This window comes from Anastrepha obliqua, chromosome 2, assembly GCF_027943255.1.
Source record: "Anastrepha obliqua isolate idAnaObli1 chromosome 2, idAnaObli1_1.0, whole genome shotgun sequence".
Taxonomy (NCBI): Eukaryota; Metazoa; Arthropoda; class Insecta; order Diptera; family Tephritidae; genus Anastrepha; species Anastrepha obliqua.
The window spans coordinates 54,880,257-54,898,006 of record NC_072893.1 but is presented as its reverse complement, the minus strand read 5'-3'; the positions used below and the strand labels follow the sequence as shown (position 1 = coordinate 54,898,006).

At 37.1% G+C, this 17,750-nt stretch overlaps 3 protein-coding genes across 6 annotated transcripts in view; 1 reads left to right on the top strand and 2 right to left on the bottom strand.

Moving 5' to 3' along the window:
• The window catches only part of LOC129238567 (aminoacylase-1-like), a 34,435-nt gene extending 17,963 nt beyond the window's left edge, over positions 1-16,472 (bottom strand). The window contains exon 1 of the mRNA XM_054873635.1: positions 16,389-16,472. The gene's annotated coding sequence lies outside the window, so the exon portion shown is untranslated. The remainder of the gene's footprint in view (positions 1-16,388) is intronic.
• The window catches only part of LOC129238568 (aminoacylase-1-like), a 54,106-nt gene extending 37,279 nt beyond the window's left edge, over positions 1-16,827 (bottom strand). The window contains exon 1 of one of the 2 annotated variants that reach the window (XM_054873640.1): positions 16,394-16,827. The gene's annotated coding sequence lies outside the window, so the exon portion shown is untranslated. Of the gene's footprint in view, positions 1-16,388 lie in introns of both variants that reach the window. The other variant, XM_054873639.1, reaches the window with a different exon arrangement.
• On the top strand, positions 6,055-15,847 carry LOC129238566 (aminoacylase-1A). Of its 3 annotated transcripts, none has more exons than XM_054873630.1 (7): positions 6,055-6,203; positions 6,283-6,627; positions 14,230-14,376; positions 14,459-14,742; positions 15,270-15,403; positions 15,465-15,702; positions 15,755-15,847. In XM_054873630.1, exons 1-6 carry the CDS (start codon positions 6,110-6,112, stop codon positions 15,667-15,669), a joined length of 1,209 nt encoding a protein of 402 aa, XP_054729605.1. In that variant the 5' UTR covers positions 6,055-6,109; the 3' UTR covers positions 15,670-15,702; positions 15,755-15,847. The 3 variants fall into 3 exon arrangements, with proteins under 3 accessions (XP_054729605.1, XP_054729606.1, XP_054729603.1); XM_054873631.1 differs by having other exon boundaries at positions 15,752-15,847; XM_054873628.1 differs by having other exon boundaries at positions 15,465-15,847.
• Positions 16,828-17,750: the final 923 nt, after the last annotated feature.

The window sequence follows — 17,750 nt, the reverse complement described above, 5'->3', positions numbered from 1 at the left end:
ATAACATGCTGTTCAAGCAAGGTAACATTTTTTGGTGTGTTATCACGTCAAAAAATAATAATAACATTAAAACAACAGGTATTATTAACAAACTTGGTTTTATTTTAAATTCTTCAAGTAAATCAAATTAATAATAATCAATAAGAAGGCATATGCAAATACAAATACGTGAATTTATATATGTACATATGCGCATATACATACATCTATACGCTCACTTAAGTAGGAGAGAGCAAGATGTCGAACGTTGCCGTTCGTTTGCTTTGTCGTTCGTTCCGCGCTTTCGCTTGCAGTTCATTCAATGCAATGAACAAGGTAACGACAAATAAGCAAGGTAACGGCAATGATCAAGGTAACGACATATGAGCAAGGTAACACTAATGAGCAAGGTAACGACACATTTTTTCGTGCATGCAGCCTGTTAAATCGAATTATAAGACGTTATCACGTCAAAAAAAAATTTCTGACTTGCAATATGTTGCGCTGCTTTTATTGTGAGCACAGGTGTACATGCATATGTATGTTTAATGCCTTGGTATGTACATGCAAAAATGGGAAATTGTGTGCGAAAAGCTTATTTGAAAATCTCGAAAACTAAACAAACCAGTTGTACGAGTAGTGGACAAATGCGGGGCACATAAATTTCAATAAATTAACTAAGTAAATTCGTTGCTCAAATACAACTTGTTGAAATCGTTCTACTTTTGTTCATTAATGCAGTTAGTCTTACCTACGAGTGATAACTGCATACACTCATACATAGATACTTACATTGTACTGTATACATATACACATTCGTTCGTACTAAGTAATAAAATATCTGTACAATACCGACACAGAGACAACCCAGTGGGAAATATGATGTAGATCATAAATGAGCTCATTGATAATAAGGACAGGTAGATAGCTAGGGCACAAGTAGAGTCTATAATTATAAAATATTACAAAAGTCACAGTTCAAAAATAACTGAATTATAAATTGCCCGGCTACCAGTTGCTAACAAATTTGTAGTAGGGCTTAAGTAGAATTTAACATATTTTTTTACGGAGGACAGGTTCTTGTTGTTATTTTAGCAGTTCATCAAGTATGGTTTAGTTACCGGTCTTCGTCGTCTATTTCCATCAGAATCATGCTATCGGGTCTAGAAGAAGAGGGGAGTGTTAAGGTGTTAGGGGTATCTTCACACGCCGAACATACATTAAGCATGCCCGGTTCAATCCCGAGTCCAACCTACTGTATTATCCTGAACACAATTGAGCCAACCCGCGTTATGTCTCACGAGGCAGCTGAAGCTTTTCGTCTTCGTTCGTGTTTGGGGGGCAGCAGTTTAAGAAGAAGTAGAGCCTCCTTCCCCCAATGAATGTCATTTAATGCCTGTCTATATATTGCCAGACCCATTTGTTGTTGTTGTAGCAGTTTACTAAACCCTGTCAGTGCGGTGTAGCCAGCGGTCGTTTTCGTCTAATTCATCTAAGTTGGCCCAGACAACGTGTTGTTTCGACAGGTTGGGTCCAGAGGGAGAGGGAAATTAGGTGAGTAGATTTGATAGGCCATGTGAATACGTGGTTAATGTGGTGCGGTTTACCTTCACATGCTGAACATATTATATGTATATTGTGTATGCGGGGTCGATTCTGGACAAGTAGGAGTTCAACCTACTACAATATCCAGAAAACAATAGGGTCAAAGTTACACGGGTCTCGCGAGGCAGCTGAAGCTCGTCGTCTGCAATATGTGGTGGTTGGATTACGGCATTCGAGGATCGGGAGCTCAGGAGGGTGGAAAGGGTCTCCCGATGAATGTACATTGCGTCCGGTGGATCTCGTGGGCGTAGTTAAAGAGAAGCCTCTTGACTCGCTTGGCACAACCTCCAGAAAATGTCTGCTCAGATGGTTGCTGCGGTAACAACCCAGCAGGAATTCTTTGCTGAACATCTATCCTATCTATGCTCTATCTGCATCTATCTATACTCCTTTCCCTGTAGCTGTAATTTGGCCTCCTTCGTTCCGATGGTAAATAGGGTCGTCGTAAGTCTAGTGAGGAAAGTTGGAGATTTATCGCAGTGAAGAAACGGGAAATCAATATCATTGCTGGACGCCATTATCGCGCAAGTGTTAGGATATGAGATCAATGAAACTCTCTCTGGTGATTGAGGAAGCTCTGAGATGTAGAAGTTGTAAAGTAAAGTAAAGAAGAGGGGAGTGATGTTACTCTGATGGGCTCCGAGAAGCTGTAGAGGTCTCGATCGTTTGTGGTGGTTGATGGAGGCGCCGCCGCATTGGACGACGTAGAAGCCGTGGAGACTGGGTATGCCTGACGGCAAGAGCAACAAAAACTGTGTGATCCACTCTCTGTGGTTCTTAAGTCCTTAACAGATCTTAAGGTGGTACTACCCATTGCATTAATTAAATTTGTCCGAAGTTGAGTTCGGGTGGAGCCATGCTTGGCAAATGCAGCTGAAATAAGCTTTCAGTCCAGGGTTAGGCTCAATACCAGCCCTAAGAAGAACTATTGGGAGCAGCCTTGTTGCGCATAGATGCTTCGGTGACGATAGACGAGGGGGTGCAGTTCAGCGCACTATACAGGGCTACTTTATTGGGGCGGCATCCCTTCCACTGCTTAGAACGGGCATGGGAATGATGGAAAACAGATCGACAGGTCTAATCTAGATTTACAAAACCTATTGAAAAGTTGACTCGCTTTTATAGATACAGTTGTTATTTCCTAGTAAATTGTCTACATCCAACTCTATTGCTCCCTGTTCTATACTTTCATTCTCGTTATCGGGTCTACCGGAGGCATGAATAACTATAATTAAGTTAAAAGTCCTCAGAATTAAGCAGCTCATTTTAAATGTTTGATTTTTGTCTAAAAATATTTATGCCTGTCACACAACTTTTATTTTTATGCGTATACTTTGGGTTAAGGAATTTCAAAAGTTTTGACACAATAAGAATGCCGAATCTCTACAATGCTCTCATCATGTCCGTTCTAACGTACGACGGAGATTTTTGATCCTTTGCAAGTTGGTGACGACGAGTATCGTAGGCCATGGAGCAATGACCTGTATGAGCTTAACAGCGATGTTGACATAGCGCAGCGAATAAAGATCCAGCGGCTTCGTTGGCTGGGCTATGTCGTCCGAATGGAAGCAAAGTATTCGATGCGGTACAAGCTTATGGTAGCAGAAGAAGAGGAAGGCTTCTCTGCGTTGGAAAGATATGGTAGAGAAGGACTTGACCTCACTCGGATTTGGCACAAAACAGAGACGACTGGCGCGCTTTGTTAAACTGGGCCAAAACCGCGTAAGATGTTATCGTGCCAATCAAGAAAAAGAATGCTGAATTCTTGAGCTCTCAATAGTTAGCAGACTTGTTTGAATGCACTTTGGTATCTACTATCATCGATACTTAATTGCTCGAAATTATACATCATTTACCAAACTTAAATCGAATAAAGAAATGTTGACTGCTGATGTCGCGTTTCATGCCTTCTTCCTAAGTCAGTCGACACGATTTTCATTTAACATGGCATTTTATTATAAAGGGTTTTCCAATAAGAGGTGTTATTTTGATAAAAGATCAATAGTTTCATTGCTTGTGTGGCACGTAGCGCCGTCTTGTTGAAAATAAACGTTGTCCAGATCAATACCATCCGATTCCGGCCATAAAAACTCGTTAATCATCTCTCGATAGCGCAATCCATTCACCGTAACTGTTACTCCAGCTTCATTTTCGAAAAAGTAAGGCCCAATGACTCCGCCGGACCATAAACCGCACCAAACAGTCACACGTTGACGATAGAGAAGCTTTTCAACAATAACTCTTGGATTTTGTTGACGAAGCCACCGAGGTGGAAATGGGCTTCATCACTCAAGTTGATTTTTCAATGGAATTCCGGATCATTTTCATGCATTTCAACGACTCAATCAACAAAGACATGACGTTTTAGATGATCGGACGGCTTGAGTTCTTGTGTTAACTGGACTTTATAAGCCTTAAGACCCAAATCTTTATGGAAAATACAGTGTAATGACGTTTGTGGAATGCCTAATTCCTAAGAATGACGAGGAATTGTCAAACCTGGGTTTTCTTCAACACTTTCGGCTACAACAGCAATATTTTCGGCTGTTCTTGAGCCACGTGCACGGCTTTTATTCTTCACATCACTAACTTGTCCCAGCAGCTCGAATTTTTTCACCAATTTTTGTATTGCGGTTCGACAAGGTGCCTCACGATGACCCAAAAATGTTCGAATTTTACGAACCGTTTCTGCCAAATTTTCACCATTTTTATAGTGAATTTTAAAAATTTCAATACGTTGTTTACGCGTGTATCGTTCCATTTTTATTAATAGCGTAGTTTCTACTTGTCAAATATCAAAAAATGACAGCTGCAAAAGTGGCATCTACCGAAATAGCGGGCTATTCAAAATAACACCTGCTATTGGAAAACCCTTTAGTTGACTTTTGGATGACTGTAATCGCTGGTTTACGATCTATTGAATCAGTTTAACTGGAAGCACTGGTTTTCCAAAAAATTATTAAATAAATACTACTGTGGGCAAAAAGTAAGGTGAATTTGGTTGTAAAATGAAAAATCTTTATTTATTCTTGTAAATCAATTTCATCCCCTTCAAAATAATCCCTTCTCGATGAAATACACTTATGCCAACGATTTTTCCAATCCCCGAAACATGCCAAATAGTCCATTTCCGGTATAGCCATCAGCACCTTCTTTGATTCAGCTTTTATCTCCTCAATCGGTGCATTATCGTGATGCAAAAACCAAGAGTTGTTGGCCCATAATTCTGGTCTTTTTAGACGAATTGCTTCACGTAAACGACGCATAACGCTCAAATAATATTCCTTATTAACAGTGTGAAAATCTACACCACGAAAATCGAAAAAAAATCATGATCTTTATTTTTGAACGACTTTGACGTGCTCTTTTCGGTCTGGCCTCGCCTTTAGCACGATATTCGCTTGATTGGTCAGTTGTTTCAGGATCTTAAGCATAAATCCAAGTCTCATCTCCCGTAATGATGCATTTGAGCTTGTCCTGATAGTCTGAAAGCATTGTTTCACACACATCAACGCGACGACTTTTTTCCAAGAAATTGAGAGTTTTCGATACCAAACGAGATTTGACTTTTTGCAGGCCCAAATGGTCTTTCAAAATGGTTTTCACAGATCCTTCTGATATTCCGATCATATCAGTAAGGTCTTTAACAGTCAAACGACGATTTTTGAGCACTAACTCCTTCACTTTATTGACGTGTTGGTCATCTGTTGACGTCGATGGTCGTCCGGAGCGCTCCAAGTCATCAACACGTTCTCGACCCTCTTTCACGTCTTTGTACCACTTATAAACATTTTTCTGCGACATGGTCGAATCACCAAATGCCTTCCGCAACATGCTAAACTTTTCCGCAGCCGAAATTTCATTCCGCAAACAAAATTTGATGGCACTTCTTTGCTCAATTAAATCAGACATTGTAAAAATCGAAAAATGCACTCTTGGTCGTTTGGTAAACACAAGCGTAAATATATTACTGATAATGACATTCACATGAAAGTTGGCTCAGATGTTATTAACAGTGCTGCCAACTCATGAAAAAATAACTAGAGCGAAATTTTAATCCCGCGAAGTTAGACAAATAAATTCACCTTACTTTTTGCCCACAGGAGTAAATAACTTTGCCGAATGAGTGAAGAATGAGGACAGATCAGCTATTGTTGAATAAATATATTTCAATACTATTATTTCTGGAGGATACATGCAACGTTTTTTCTAATGTACTTTTTGCGAATATTTCAAAATTTCAGGAAGTAGTCCACTATTGATTCTAAATATTTCCTTTGGCATCAACTCTTAGCACTTGATGAACGCGTGATTTAATTAGTTACCAACTATTCACTGAATACCTAAACGAGGATGAGGTAACCAGCTGTCTAAGTAATCCCATTGACTGTTGGGTATGAAGCAAACACAAAATTTATTTAAATTATGAGTTAAAGTGTTCAAGCGTTGAAACGTCGCTGAAAACATTACTGTTTAGTGTATCGTAAACTGCCAGCGTTGATTGCTACTTTATCACACTAGAATAATGGCTACGAAAAGCAGGTGGGAGACCAATGAGGAAATACAGTATTTTCGGGAATATCTCCGAATCCCTAGTGTACACCCAGATCCCGATTATGGTAACTTTAGGATAAACTATAATACAATTTGTTTGCAATTCACCGAATTATTATTATTTATGTTTTTTCGCATTTGCAGAACCTTGTGTGGAATTTTTAAAACTACAAGCGAAATTGCTCGATCTTCCCATACAAGTACGTTATCCAGACAATGATCGTAATCCAGCTGTGATCTTAACATGGCAAGGCAAAGAGCCTTCGCTACCTGCCATATTCTTGCACTCGCATATGGATGTGGTGCCGGTATTTCCAGAGAATTGGTCCCATCCACCATTTGCCGCTGACATCGATGAAGAAGGACGGATATTTGCACGCGGCGCACAAGACATGAAATGTGTTGGAATGCAATACCTGGGCGCGATTCGTGCACTCAAGAAGAGTGGAGCAAAATTTAAACGAACAATTCATATATCGTTTATCGCAGGTATGATTAGAAACATTCAAGTGGAATGCTTTAATATACATACATACATATATCAATTACATGTGCATACATACATACAAATACAAATAATAACATCGTAATAGCCACTCATAATCATTAAGTCGTATACTATACTTATATAGTATGCATCGCCAATGAAAAGGAAAGGAATAATGGCGCTTTCTATGGATGAGAGGCTGAAGACATTATTCTCAATTCAGTTGGCATGCAGTTTTGAAATAATCAGTAGCTTATGTGTGTAGAAAAATTTGACTTATCAAAGTCTACTTTTGCTCCAAATATAGGCATCCGAGTTAGATTTTAGTGAAGTTCCTACTAAGTATGACCAAAGCTGGCAGAATGAAGAAAAATTTAGTTTGTGTGAATGTTGATGGCATTTAAGTTGTGATTAGTTTGAAGAGCTAAATGTTTCTCTTTCATATATAAGTGCATACATAATGCGCCTAAATTCCAAGGGCTTTAAAGTTAAAATTGAACTGAAATTAATCTTATTGCTCTAAAATTATACGGATGAAATAGCCAAGCATAAGGTGCTATATCGCTCCTCGTATAACAGAAATGATCAAGTACAGGGTGGCTGATGAATTTTGCTACATTAAGAAACTCAAATAACTTTTTTTTTAGTATATGGAATTCATTTATTTTTTTTTCAAGTTGAAGGTCATTAAATTTTATTAAATGTAGCTTAACTAGTTTTAAAAATAATTGAATTTAAATGCCCCCCATGCTCGTTGACACAAGTGCGGCATCTTAGTAAAAAGTTGTTCATTGCTGCTTTGAGAGTTGCGACGGGAATAGCCGCAATTGTTGCCCGAATGGATTGTTTTAGTTCATCTAAATTTGTTGGCTTTGTTTTATAAACTTCTTGTTTACATAAACCCCACAAGAAAAAGTCAGGTGCAGTAAGGTCAGGCGACCTGGGGGGCCAACGAAATTCGGAGTTTCTTGAAATCAGTTTATTGGGAAATTTTCGTCGCAACTCTGTCATAACAGTCTGGGCTATGTGAGACGTTGCCCCATCTTGTTGAAACCACACAGAGTTGAAAGGAATTCTCTTTCGGCGTAGTTCTGGATAGAAAAATTCTTTCAGCATTTTCAAATAACGGTGTCCAGTAACCGTAACGGTGTGACCATTTTCTTCAAAAAAAATAAGGCCCGACAATACAGCGTGAAGAAACCGCACACCACACTGTCACGCGAAGAGGATGCAATTCCGTCTCGTGGAGTATCTGTGGGTTAGAAGTACTCCATATTCGACAATTTTGTTTGTTCACATTGCCGTTTAAATCGAAATGGGCCTCATCAGACATGAAAAGGCAGTTTAACATGTTTTGGTCTTCTTCCACCGTTTGCAGGATCTTCTGGCAAAATTCCAAGCGAATCGGCAAGTCTGCTGCATTCAGTTTGTTAACCATTTGAATTTTGTAGGGAAATAAGTCTAAATCTTTGTGCATTATTGTTTGCAAAGACTGTCGGCTGACACCAAGTTGAGCAGATAAGCTTCTTGTTGAAACCCTTGGATTGCTTTGTATAGCTGCAGCTACAGCAGCGATCGTTTCCTCTGTCCGAACTGGTGGGTGTCGATGATAAGGCCTTCTTGCGACTGTTCCTTGCTCAGCAAAATTATTCACCAGTCTCATTATGGTCCATCTGCTCGGGGGATCGCCGCCAAACATCCGCCTGTACTCTCTCTGTACCAAAACTACGGACTCCAGTGCGTGATAGCGGCGGACTATCCAAATTCTTGTTTGCGTGTCCCAGTTATCCATTTTAATAAATTTTAAAGATCAATCTGCAAATTAAAACAAAAATGGAACAGATAACTTAAATAGAAAAAAAGTTATTCAATTTTTTTTTGGTAGCGGCTTTCATCAGCCACCCTGTATTTAGAATAATATCCTCGCCGTGTGTTCCTATACTACGTCACGTATGATCCACCCTTATTCAATTATTCAGCCTCAAACGTATGATATTTGATATGGGAAAACGTTTTTAACAAAAATCGTTATGGAAATATTATAAAGTATTTTCCACTATTACGTTCACATACCCATGCGTAGATACTCAATATTATGACTTTGTTCACATAACAGGTTTTTGGTAGTTATGGATATACGCACATACAGTTCGATTCACTTGATTAGAGGCATAGTTTTTATGGCATAAAATGATTATTAAATCAACCGTATTTGATCTAGTAAGACAAGGTTTTCTCATAATTCAACTGAAGACTGTACTTTGCTCGGAAATAAACAATGCATCAAAATACAAGGTGAAGTCCAAAATAAACAATACTGTGCTAAAATAGAAACGACAGGAGCTTTGTTCTGACACCTTCGAGTTTATTTATTCAAAATAGTCTCCTCTGGCCTCGATACACTGTTTCGCGCGATCTAAAAGCTTTTCGAAAGAGTGTTTCAGGTCATTGACCGGAATGCCTTTCAGGATGTCGCTACAAGCCCTTTGGATGGTCTCTATGGACGCAAAACGTTTTTCCATTTCACGGCCAAATGCAATTTTCCGAAAAGGTAAAAGTCACAGGGAGCCATATTAGGCGAATACGATGAGTGATTGATGGTTAAAAAGCGATTTCTAGTCAAAAAATCAGACACAATAGTGGATCGATGAGATGGTTCATTATCATGCAATAAGCGCCAGCTTCCTCCTTCGCGGTATTCAGGGCGAATCCGACGAATGCCATGCAACAAACGCTTCAGAACGCCAAGATAGAAAATTGTATTGACGGTTTAGCCCGTTGACACGAATTCCTTGTGGGCAATTCCTTTGAAATCGTAAAAACAAATGAGCACCAACTTGATTTTTGACTTCTCCAAACGCGATGTTTTGGGTGGTGTCTTGTCTGGAGCCTTCCATTCGGCACTTTGGCGCTTAGTTTCAGGTTCACGTTTCATCACCAGTTACAATGTTGTAAAGGAAGTTCTCGTCTTTTCTCGCCTCTTTAATAAGGTCTTTCGAATGTTGAATTCTGAAGAATTTTTGGTCCTCAGTAACTTGTGCGGAATGAAACGTGCACAGACCTTTCGTATTTGGGCTCAGCTCAGTTAAAATGCGATAAATCGATGTTTTGAAGATATTCAACTCCGATTCCATGAATTTCAACTATGATTTCGGTTAATTTTTGATAAATTTACCAACAATTTCGATAAAGTTTTTGATGATTACTGATTTTGGGCCGCCCGTATGATCATTGTCATTTATGTCCCCACAACCATCTCTGAAACGTGTAAACCACTCATGAGTTCTGGCACGAGATAGACAATCATCGCCATAAACTTTTTCCATCAACTCAAATGTTTCGGTAAACATTTTACTGATTTTACAACAAAATTGGATATTAGCTCTTTGTTCGAAACTCATTTTTGTACCGATGACACTTTAGACGCAATAACTTCGCTTCCACTGAACCGAATGTCACCAAGCTTTCACTGGAAATCAGCTAGGGATGTAACACTGTGTTTGATTTGTTCCACTTAAATAGAGGACTAACCAAATAAGAAAAATAATAACAAATATAGGAAATTTTGTTTTACATTTATTATTTAAAGCTTAATAGTTTGTGCAGCCAACTTGTTTATAAATTATTTCGTAAATACGTAAAAGAATGCATTTGCACAAAATATCCAGATAGTTTAATGAAATTTCTGACCAGGCCGATTTTATCATTCGAATTAAAGCATTTTTGCCTTCAAATTGTTGCCCATTCTCATAAACCCCATCCCCGTAGATTTTCAACAATTTTCAGATCTGGGAAATGCGTTGGCTATGCTAAAGTTTCAGTTTTGAATTCGAACGCGTCATAGTAGGTACGATATTGCCTCCCACACCATAACTTCACCTTCATGGCTGTGATAGTGAAATAGTAATTGTATCCATCCGGCTCATCTAGATTGAACTTATTTTCGTCACTAAATTACTTTTTTCCCATTCACCGGAATCGTTATTTGTAACAGAACTCCAAGATTTGCGGTCCCTTGTAAATTTGAGCAATTTGGCTATTTGAAAGTCCCTCTAACGTCAAGATAACAATTTGTATTTTTTCGCAATCTGTTAAATCTTTCTGCTTTCCCATTTTATTGGAATTAAGATGTTTTCGACCAAACACAATGAATACTTAAAAAACCGATTCCTTTCACAACTTTAATGTAGGCCAAGTGAACCAATAAATTACAACTGCTGATGTTTTACTGCTGCGAAATACCGTTAGATGGAATAATATTTTGATGCATGTTTATTTTCGAGCACAATACAGTCTTCCCTTGAATTATCAGAAACCCGTGTGTTACTAGATCAAATGCGGTTGCTTTAATAACCATTTTCTTTTTCCACAAAAATTTTTAACTTTTTAATTTTAATAATTTCTTTATGCAAATACAGTCCAATCCACTACAAAAACCCTATCAATTCTAGCTTCACACTTTGTGCAATTAAAAAAAAATTCATCAAAATTTCAAACTTTTTAATTCAAATTTCAGAAAATTTTCGAGTAGGCAATTTTGTAGCCTTTTAAATTTTGGTCCACTATTGACAGTTGATTGTCAATCTACCATATGTAAACCGGTAAATTATTATTTTTGGATTTATTACTAATCACTGTACTTATATAGGTGACCGTACTTTATATATGTATGTATGCCAAGACGATGTAAATGGCGAGAGAAGTTTACGACTAAATCTGTCTGTCTGTCTGTCCATGTACACGCTAATTTGAATAAAAATCGATATAACTTCTGCTCAAATATGAACGAGACGTTATCAATAAAACGGTCCGCGGATGACATATGGCAAAAATTAGTTTTTTGTTTTTTGGTAGGACTGTTATAAGCTTACATGGCAAATTTCAGCGTGATATGTCACATAGTTTGTTTTCTGTGCTACTGTAAACAAGTCAAGCTCGAGTGTGTTCTTCGAATTCTCTTTTATGACTTCAATTGTCTCAAAATTTTTCCACGGAGCGGCAACTTGAGCTTGGGAAACAGGAAAAAGTCACATGGAGCCATATCAGGCGAATACGGTGCTTGCGGAACATTAACATTATTTTTGTTCAAATAATCGCGAACAAGACGTGATGTGTGAGCTGGTGCATTATCGTGATGCAAGAACCATGACTTGTTGTCCCACAATTCCTTCCTTTTAAGACGAATGTTCTCGCGCAAACGCTTTAAAACGTCTAAATAATATTCAGCGTTAACCGATCGGCCTTGCGGAAGGAACTCCGAGTGCACCACATCTTCGTAATCGAAAAAAACAGTCAGCATAACCTTAATTTTTGAGCGACTTTGGCGTGGTTTTTTGGGTTGATGTACGGCCCTCTTTGGACGATTTGTACCACTGGAAAACACGTGCACGCGATAGAGCAGAGTCCCCATAGATTGTCTGCAACAGTTTTAAGGCGTCTGAAGCCGAAATTTTGTTGGAATAACAAAATTTCAAACAAATTCTTTGTTCAACTTGAATTTCCATCGTTAAATTCGAAGAACACACTCGAGCTTGACTTGTTTACAGTAGCACAGAAAACAAACTATGTGACATATCACGCTGAAATTTGCCATGTAAGCTTATAACAGTCCTACCAAAAAACAAAAAACTAATTTTTGCCATATGTCATCCGCGGACTGTTTTATATAGGTATATATTATATGTATATATATATGTATATAATTGGCGCGTACACCCTTTTTGGGTGTTTGACTGAGTTTCTCCTCCTATTTGTGGCGTGCGTCTTGATGTTGCTCCACAAATGGAGGGACCTACAGTTTCAAGTCGAATTAGAACGTCAGATGTTTTCTATGAGGAGCTTATTCATGGCAGAAATACACTCGGAGGTTTGCCATTGGCTGTCGAGGAGCGACCGCTATTAGAAAAAGCGTTTTCTTAATTTTGGTGTTTCGCCGAGATTCGAACCTACGTTCTCTCTGAATTCCGAATGATAGTCACGCACCCACCCATTCGACTACGGCGGCCGAATGCACCACTATTTTTTTATAAAAATCTAGTTCATACTGTAAAACATATAACGCAAAGTTTCAAACCTTTCATAAAATTTTTAGACATTATATAACAGTTTTCAACTTTTAACTACAATGTTTAGAACTTCAAAAGTTTTCAACTTTTAATCACAGTGTTTAGAGTTTTTTTTAGTAAAGCGTTTTTCAGTAAGAGCGCTTCAACTTTTTTTTGAATAAAACACAAACGGTTTGACTTTTTTAACTAATTTTTTTTTATTATCGAGTTTGAACATATACATTTAAGTATGAAATTCGATTTCTTTTCCATGACCACCGCGTGCACGTTTTACGAAGTCCAATCGTTGAACCCAATTTTCGACCACTCTTTTGCATAAATCGGCCGAAATTCCAGCAATTTCGCGTTCAATATTGGGTCTGAGCTCACAAATCGTCGCCGGCTTGTTACTGTAGACCAATGACTTCACATAATCCAAAAGAAAATAGTCTAGAGGCGTCAAATCACACGAGCGCGGCGGCCATTCGACCGGTCCATTTCTGGAAATAATGCGCTCATCGAACTTACTCTTCAACAAATCAATTGTAGCGTGTGCTGTGTGGCTTGTGGCCCCGTCCTGTTGAAACCACATGTCGTCTAAGTCCATACCATTCAATTGCGGCTAAAAATAATCGTTTACCATGTCGCGGTATCGATTTCCATTCACTGTAACGTGGCGATCGTTCTCGTCAACGAAAAAATATGGGCCAATTACGCCGCCGGCATGTAAACCGCACCAAGCAATGATTTTTTCGGGATGCAACGGTGTCTCATGAATCACGTGTGGATTGCTTTCTGCCCAGTAACGCATATTTTGCTTGTTGACAAAGCCATTGAGCCAAAAGTGAGCTTCATCACTGAAGATGATTTTTTGGAAAAAGGAACGATTATTTTCATAAAAAATTTGCACAATTTGCAATCGTTGCTCAAGTGTGTAGCGCTCCACGATGAAATGTATACTCATGAAGTTTACAAATGACAAGCGAAAAATAAAAAAATATTGCGTCGTTCGCCCTCCCTATCGGAAAAAAGTTGAAGCGCACCTATTGAAAAACGCCTTATAACAAAGTGTAAGTTTGAAATGACTACAAACTGCCGTGGAGTTAAATTTTTTTTCGCAGAGGTCTCACGTCTTTTTATCATTCAAAGTATGTACATGGTCGAAATCATATTTATATGGCATCATCAAAACAAAAAATCAAGAATCAATGTATACAGTCACTTAAAACTTGCACTTTGTTATATTAAAGTTTAGTGGGATATAAAACTGCATACTCAGAATAATTCTAAAACTTCTGGTTAAAAAGTTGAAAGTGTTAATGAAATGTTGGAAAATTTTGTAAAATGTTTGGAACTTTGTTTATAAATTTACATATGCTTATGATTTCAAGTCATAACATTTGTAGTTATAAAAGAAATGCCTATGCTCGCGTAGAACCGAACTTTATTTACCAAACATTTATTGTTCCTATTAAAATGCGATTTTTGATGCAAAAGATACAGACGAAAAATTTAATATAAGTATAATTATAATGCTAATACATTTGTAAATCCATTTAGATGAGGAAATGGGTGGACGTTTTGGTATGCGTCCATTTGTGCATACTGCAGAATTCAAATCTTTGAATGTAGGATTTTCATTGGATGAGGGCCTGGCGTCGCCCAATGAAGAGTTCCCTGTTTTCTTTGCTGAGCGTAGTGTGTGGCGTAAGTAATCAACATTTATTGTTGGCATTATCAACTTAAAGCGGATTAATTGTATACAAAATAAAAAAAAATATCGTTTTAGGTATATATTTTCAGATTTCAGGCACAGCTGGACATGGTTCACTTCTCTTGAAAAATACAGCTGGCGAGAAACTTCACTATATTGTTAACAAAATGATGGGAATGCGTAAGCAAGAATTACAAAAATTGGAAAATAATCCCGAATTCACCATCGGCGATGTGACCACAATAAATTTAACACGCCTAGGCGGTGGTGTTCAAAGTAATGTCGTACCGCCGTCGTTAATGGTTTGCTTCGATGTACGTCTGGCGATCGATGTAGATCAAAAAGAGTTTGAAAATCAGGTAAAACGTATAGAGAAATGTAATTGCTAAGTACTATTGTGTTTCTATAGGTATTTTGAAAAAATCACCCAAATGAATTCAATACTTTATAAGCCTCAAGCATCAGAATGTTTGGTGTTAATATTGGAACTAATATTTTGCTAATTCGCAAGGCCCGGACTCGAAACCCATTGTCGACATGAATTACTGAATAATAGAAAAGCTTCTTTCTAATAGCGATCGCTCCTAGGCAGGCAATGGAAAGCCGCCGACCGTATTTCTGACATGAAAAAGCTTCTAATAAAAAATTATCTGCCGCTCGGAAGCAACATGAAATTGGAGGTCCCTCCCTTTGTGAAACAACATCAAGAAGCGCACAATAAATTTAAAAGAAGATAGGCTAATTATATAAGTGTATCTATACATAATATGTACATATATGTGAAAAAAAAAACAAATTATATTTTTTTTTAAATGCTCACTGCTTTGTATGGAGAAACTATGGTATTTCTTTTTCTCATCTGTTTATATCTATCCTCTCTACACAGCTTCATCAGTGGTGCGAAGATGTTGGAGGAGGTATTGAACTTGAGTATGAACAAAAACGTCCTCGTGTTGCTCCCACTCCTACAGATAAAAACAATCCATTTTGGGTTGCATTTAAAAGTGCTACCGACGAGTTGTAAGTTGAATACGAATTTAAATTTCTTGTCTGTTTAAAAAAAGTTCATTATTTTTTCAAGGAATTTAAAGATTTCTAAGCAAATTTTTGCTGGTGGCACCGACAGTCGTTATATAAGAGAAGTTGGCATACCGGCTTTGGGTTTCTCGCCGATGAACAATACCCCAGTGTTGCTACACGATCACGATGAGTTCATAAAAGCAGATACTTATTTGCGTGGGATTGAGATTTATAAGAAAATTATAGCGAAATTAGCAGAGGTTTAAAGTAAAGGCTTAATATCAGTCATATATATGTATGTATGTACTAATGTGTTATATACGCCAATATACTAAATTAATTTTTTAGTAGATGCTGGTTGCAAGGTAGATCTTAACCAAAATTTTATGTATGTATGCTAATTAATAAAAAAATAATTTGTTCAATTCATATTCAAATAGTTAATTTATCACGTGATTTTATTTGACTCCACGGGGGAAAATTTTCCAACATGAAAAAACACGCTTTAAAAAAGGAGAAGTATGGGCAGTGGTTAGGGAGGTAGAGAGTATTTTCCATTTTCTAAAAAGTAAGACTAGACCCTGCGGATATATTGGGGCATTTAAATAATATAACGTGATTTTATTTTAATTAAATTAACCACAATATTTTGTTTGTTTAAAGTATTAAAAATTACCGTCGGAGATAAATATACCTTCATAACAGCTATTTTTTTATTCCCGACTCAAATTGTAATTTTAAAAAATGTAATTTCTTCAATGGCAACTTTTTTTCTATCATTTTGAAATAGCTGTAAACTTCCTGATGCGTAGACTAACAATATAATCGCCATTGGACCAGCTCTAGTTACGCCATCCTTTGTATACCTATATTTCAAAAAATTACTTATCGCTCTAAATGTGACTATACCAACCAGGCTACTTTGTGGGAAAAAACTCAGTTAGTGTACACTTAACTTAACGTAACTTAAGAAGATTATTATTACTCAACGCGTTAAAGTTTTGTTTTTGTATCTTCTATTGTATCTGGCCAGAATTCATAATTCCATTTCCAAGAGCACGTACTTCGTAGGCATCTTGCAGCAAATATGTGAAATTATCGGTTTGTTCCTGTAGTCTAGACTGAATCGTCTTTGGTATCGTTAGTATTTCCCCAATTTTATTAGTGGCGTTTGTTAACTGCGTATATACGTTAGTAAGGCGGAAACAGAATATTCAAACCATTTCCGGGCGAGGGAATGAATTGTTTAGCCCTAAATTATTGCACACTGATTTATTACTTCGCAGTTAGTTTAATGGACTCGTATTGAATTTATTATTTTCCACTTCAAGTTTGGTTATTAATAACATTTAAATCTTTCTTTTAATAAATTTAATCTCTGAAACAGAAAATTTCCAAATTAATATTTTCTTCTTCTTTCTAAAAGCCGTTCACAATTATGATTGATGCCAACAAGTGTTGAATTGTGTTAATAAACTAATTTTCATTTCAACTGGTGTGGTAACAATATGAGTAATAACGAAGAATATTTGGTAATATATATATTGTTATATATATTTCTTATATTCTGTAATATAAGTTATATTTTATTTGATATAAAGCTATGAAAAGCAATTTAATTATTAATTATTAATATTTAATTATTTTTGGAGACTTGCTTCTGGCAGCTCGCCTTTTCGTCTATCAGCTGTTCAGGCATTGTCAGTGTTGTCAAGTACTCAAGTAAATTCCTGGGCGCGCTCTCACGTAAAAATATTGAGTTTTACATCTTGTTAAAAATGATTCAGATAGCAATGAAGTAATATAAGCAGTAGCAGTGAGCTGATTTTTTCGTATATCATTAACACAATGTCAATTTTTTCTGACCTCAGCTGCAAAACAAACCGCTGTCATATTTCTTATTTCGGCAGTAAATCAGCTGGTTCATCCATCGCTGAGAGCCGATTACTGGTTTAATGTTGTCCACACCGTTGCACTGACTAATGACTTAACGTATCGTTTAAGTGCGCTCAACTGAAATAGCAATCATTTATATATTAACATTTCAGAATCTATGTTTTCACCATTTTTATTCATTAATTTTTAAACATTTTTCCTAACCCTGTCGTTCAAAGTATGATTTTTTACACAGTTTTTTGCAATACTTTTTTAATAGGATTCTTCTGCGGGCGATAAACCAAGTTAAAGAAGTTATATTCAAAACCAATCAACTTTCTACATACCAATTATATAGACATATCAAGTTCGGTGGCACTCTTTCAACACAGCAACTACGAATTTTGCTTGAATTTTAAACGTAGTGGCAAGTCTGTTTTTCACTCGCTGAAGTTGTACATATGTAAAGAAA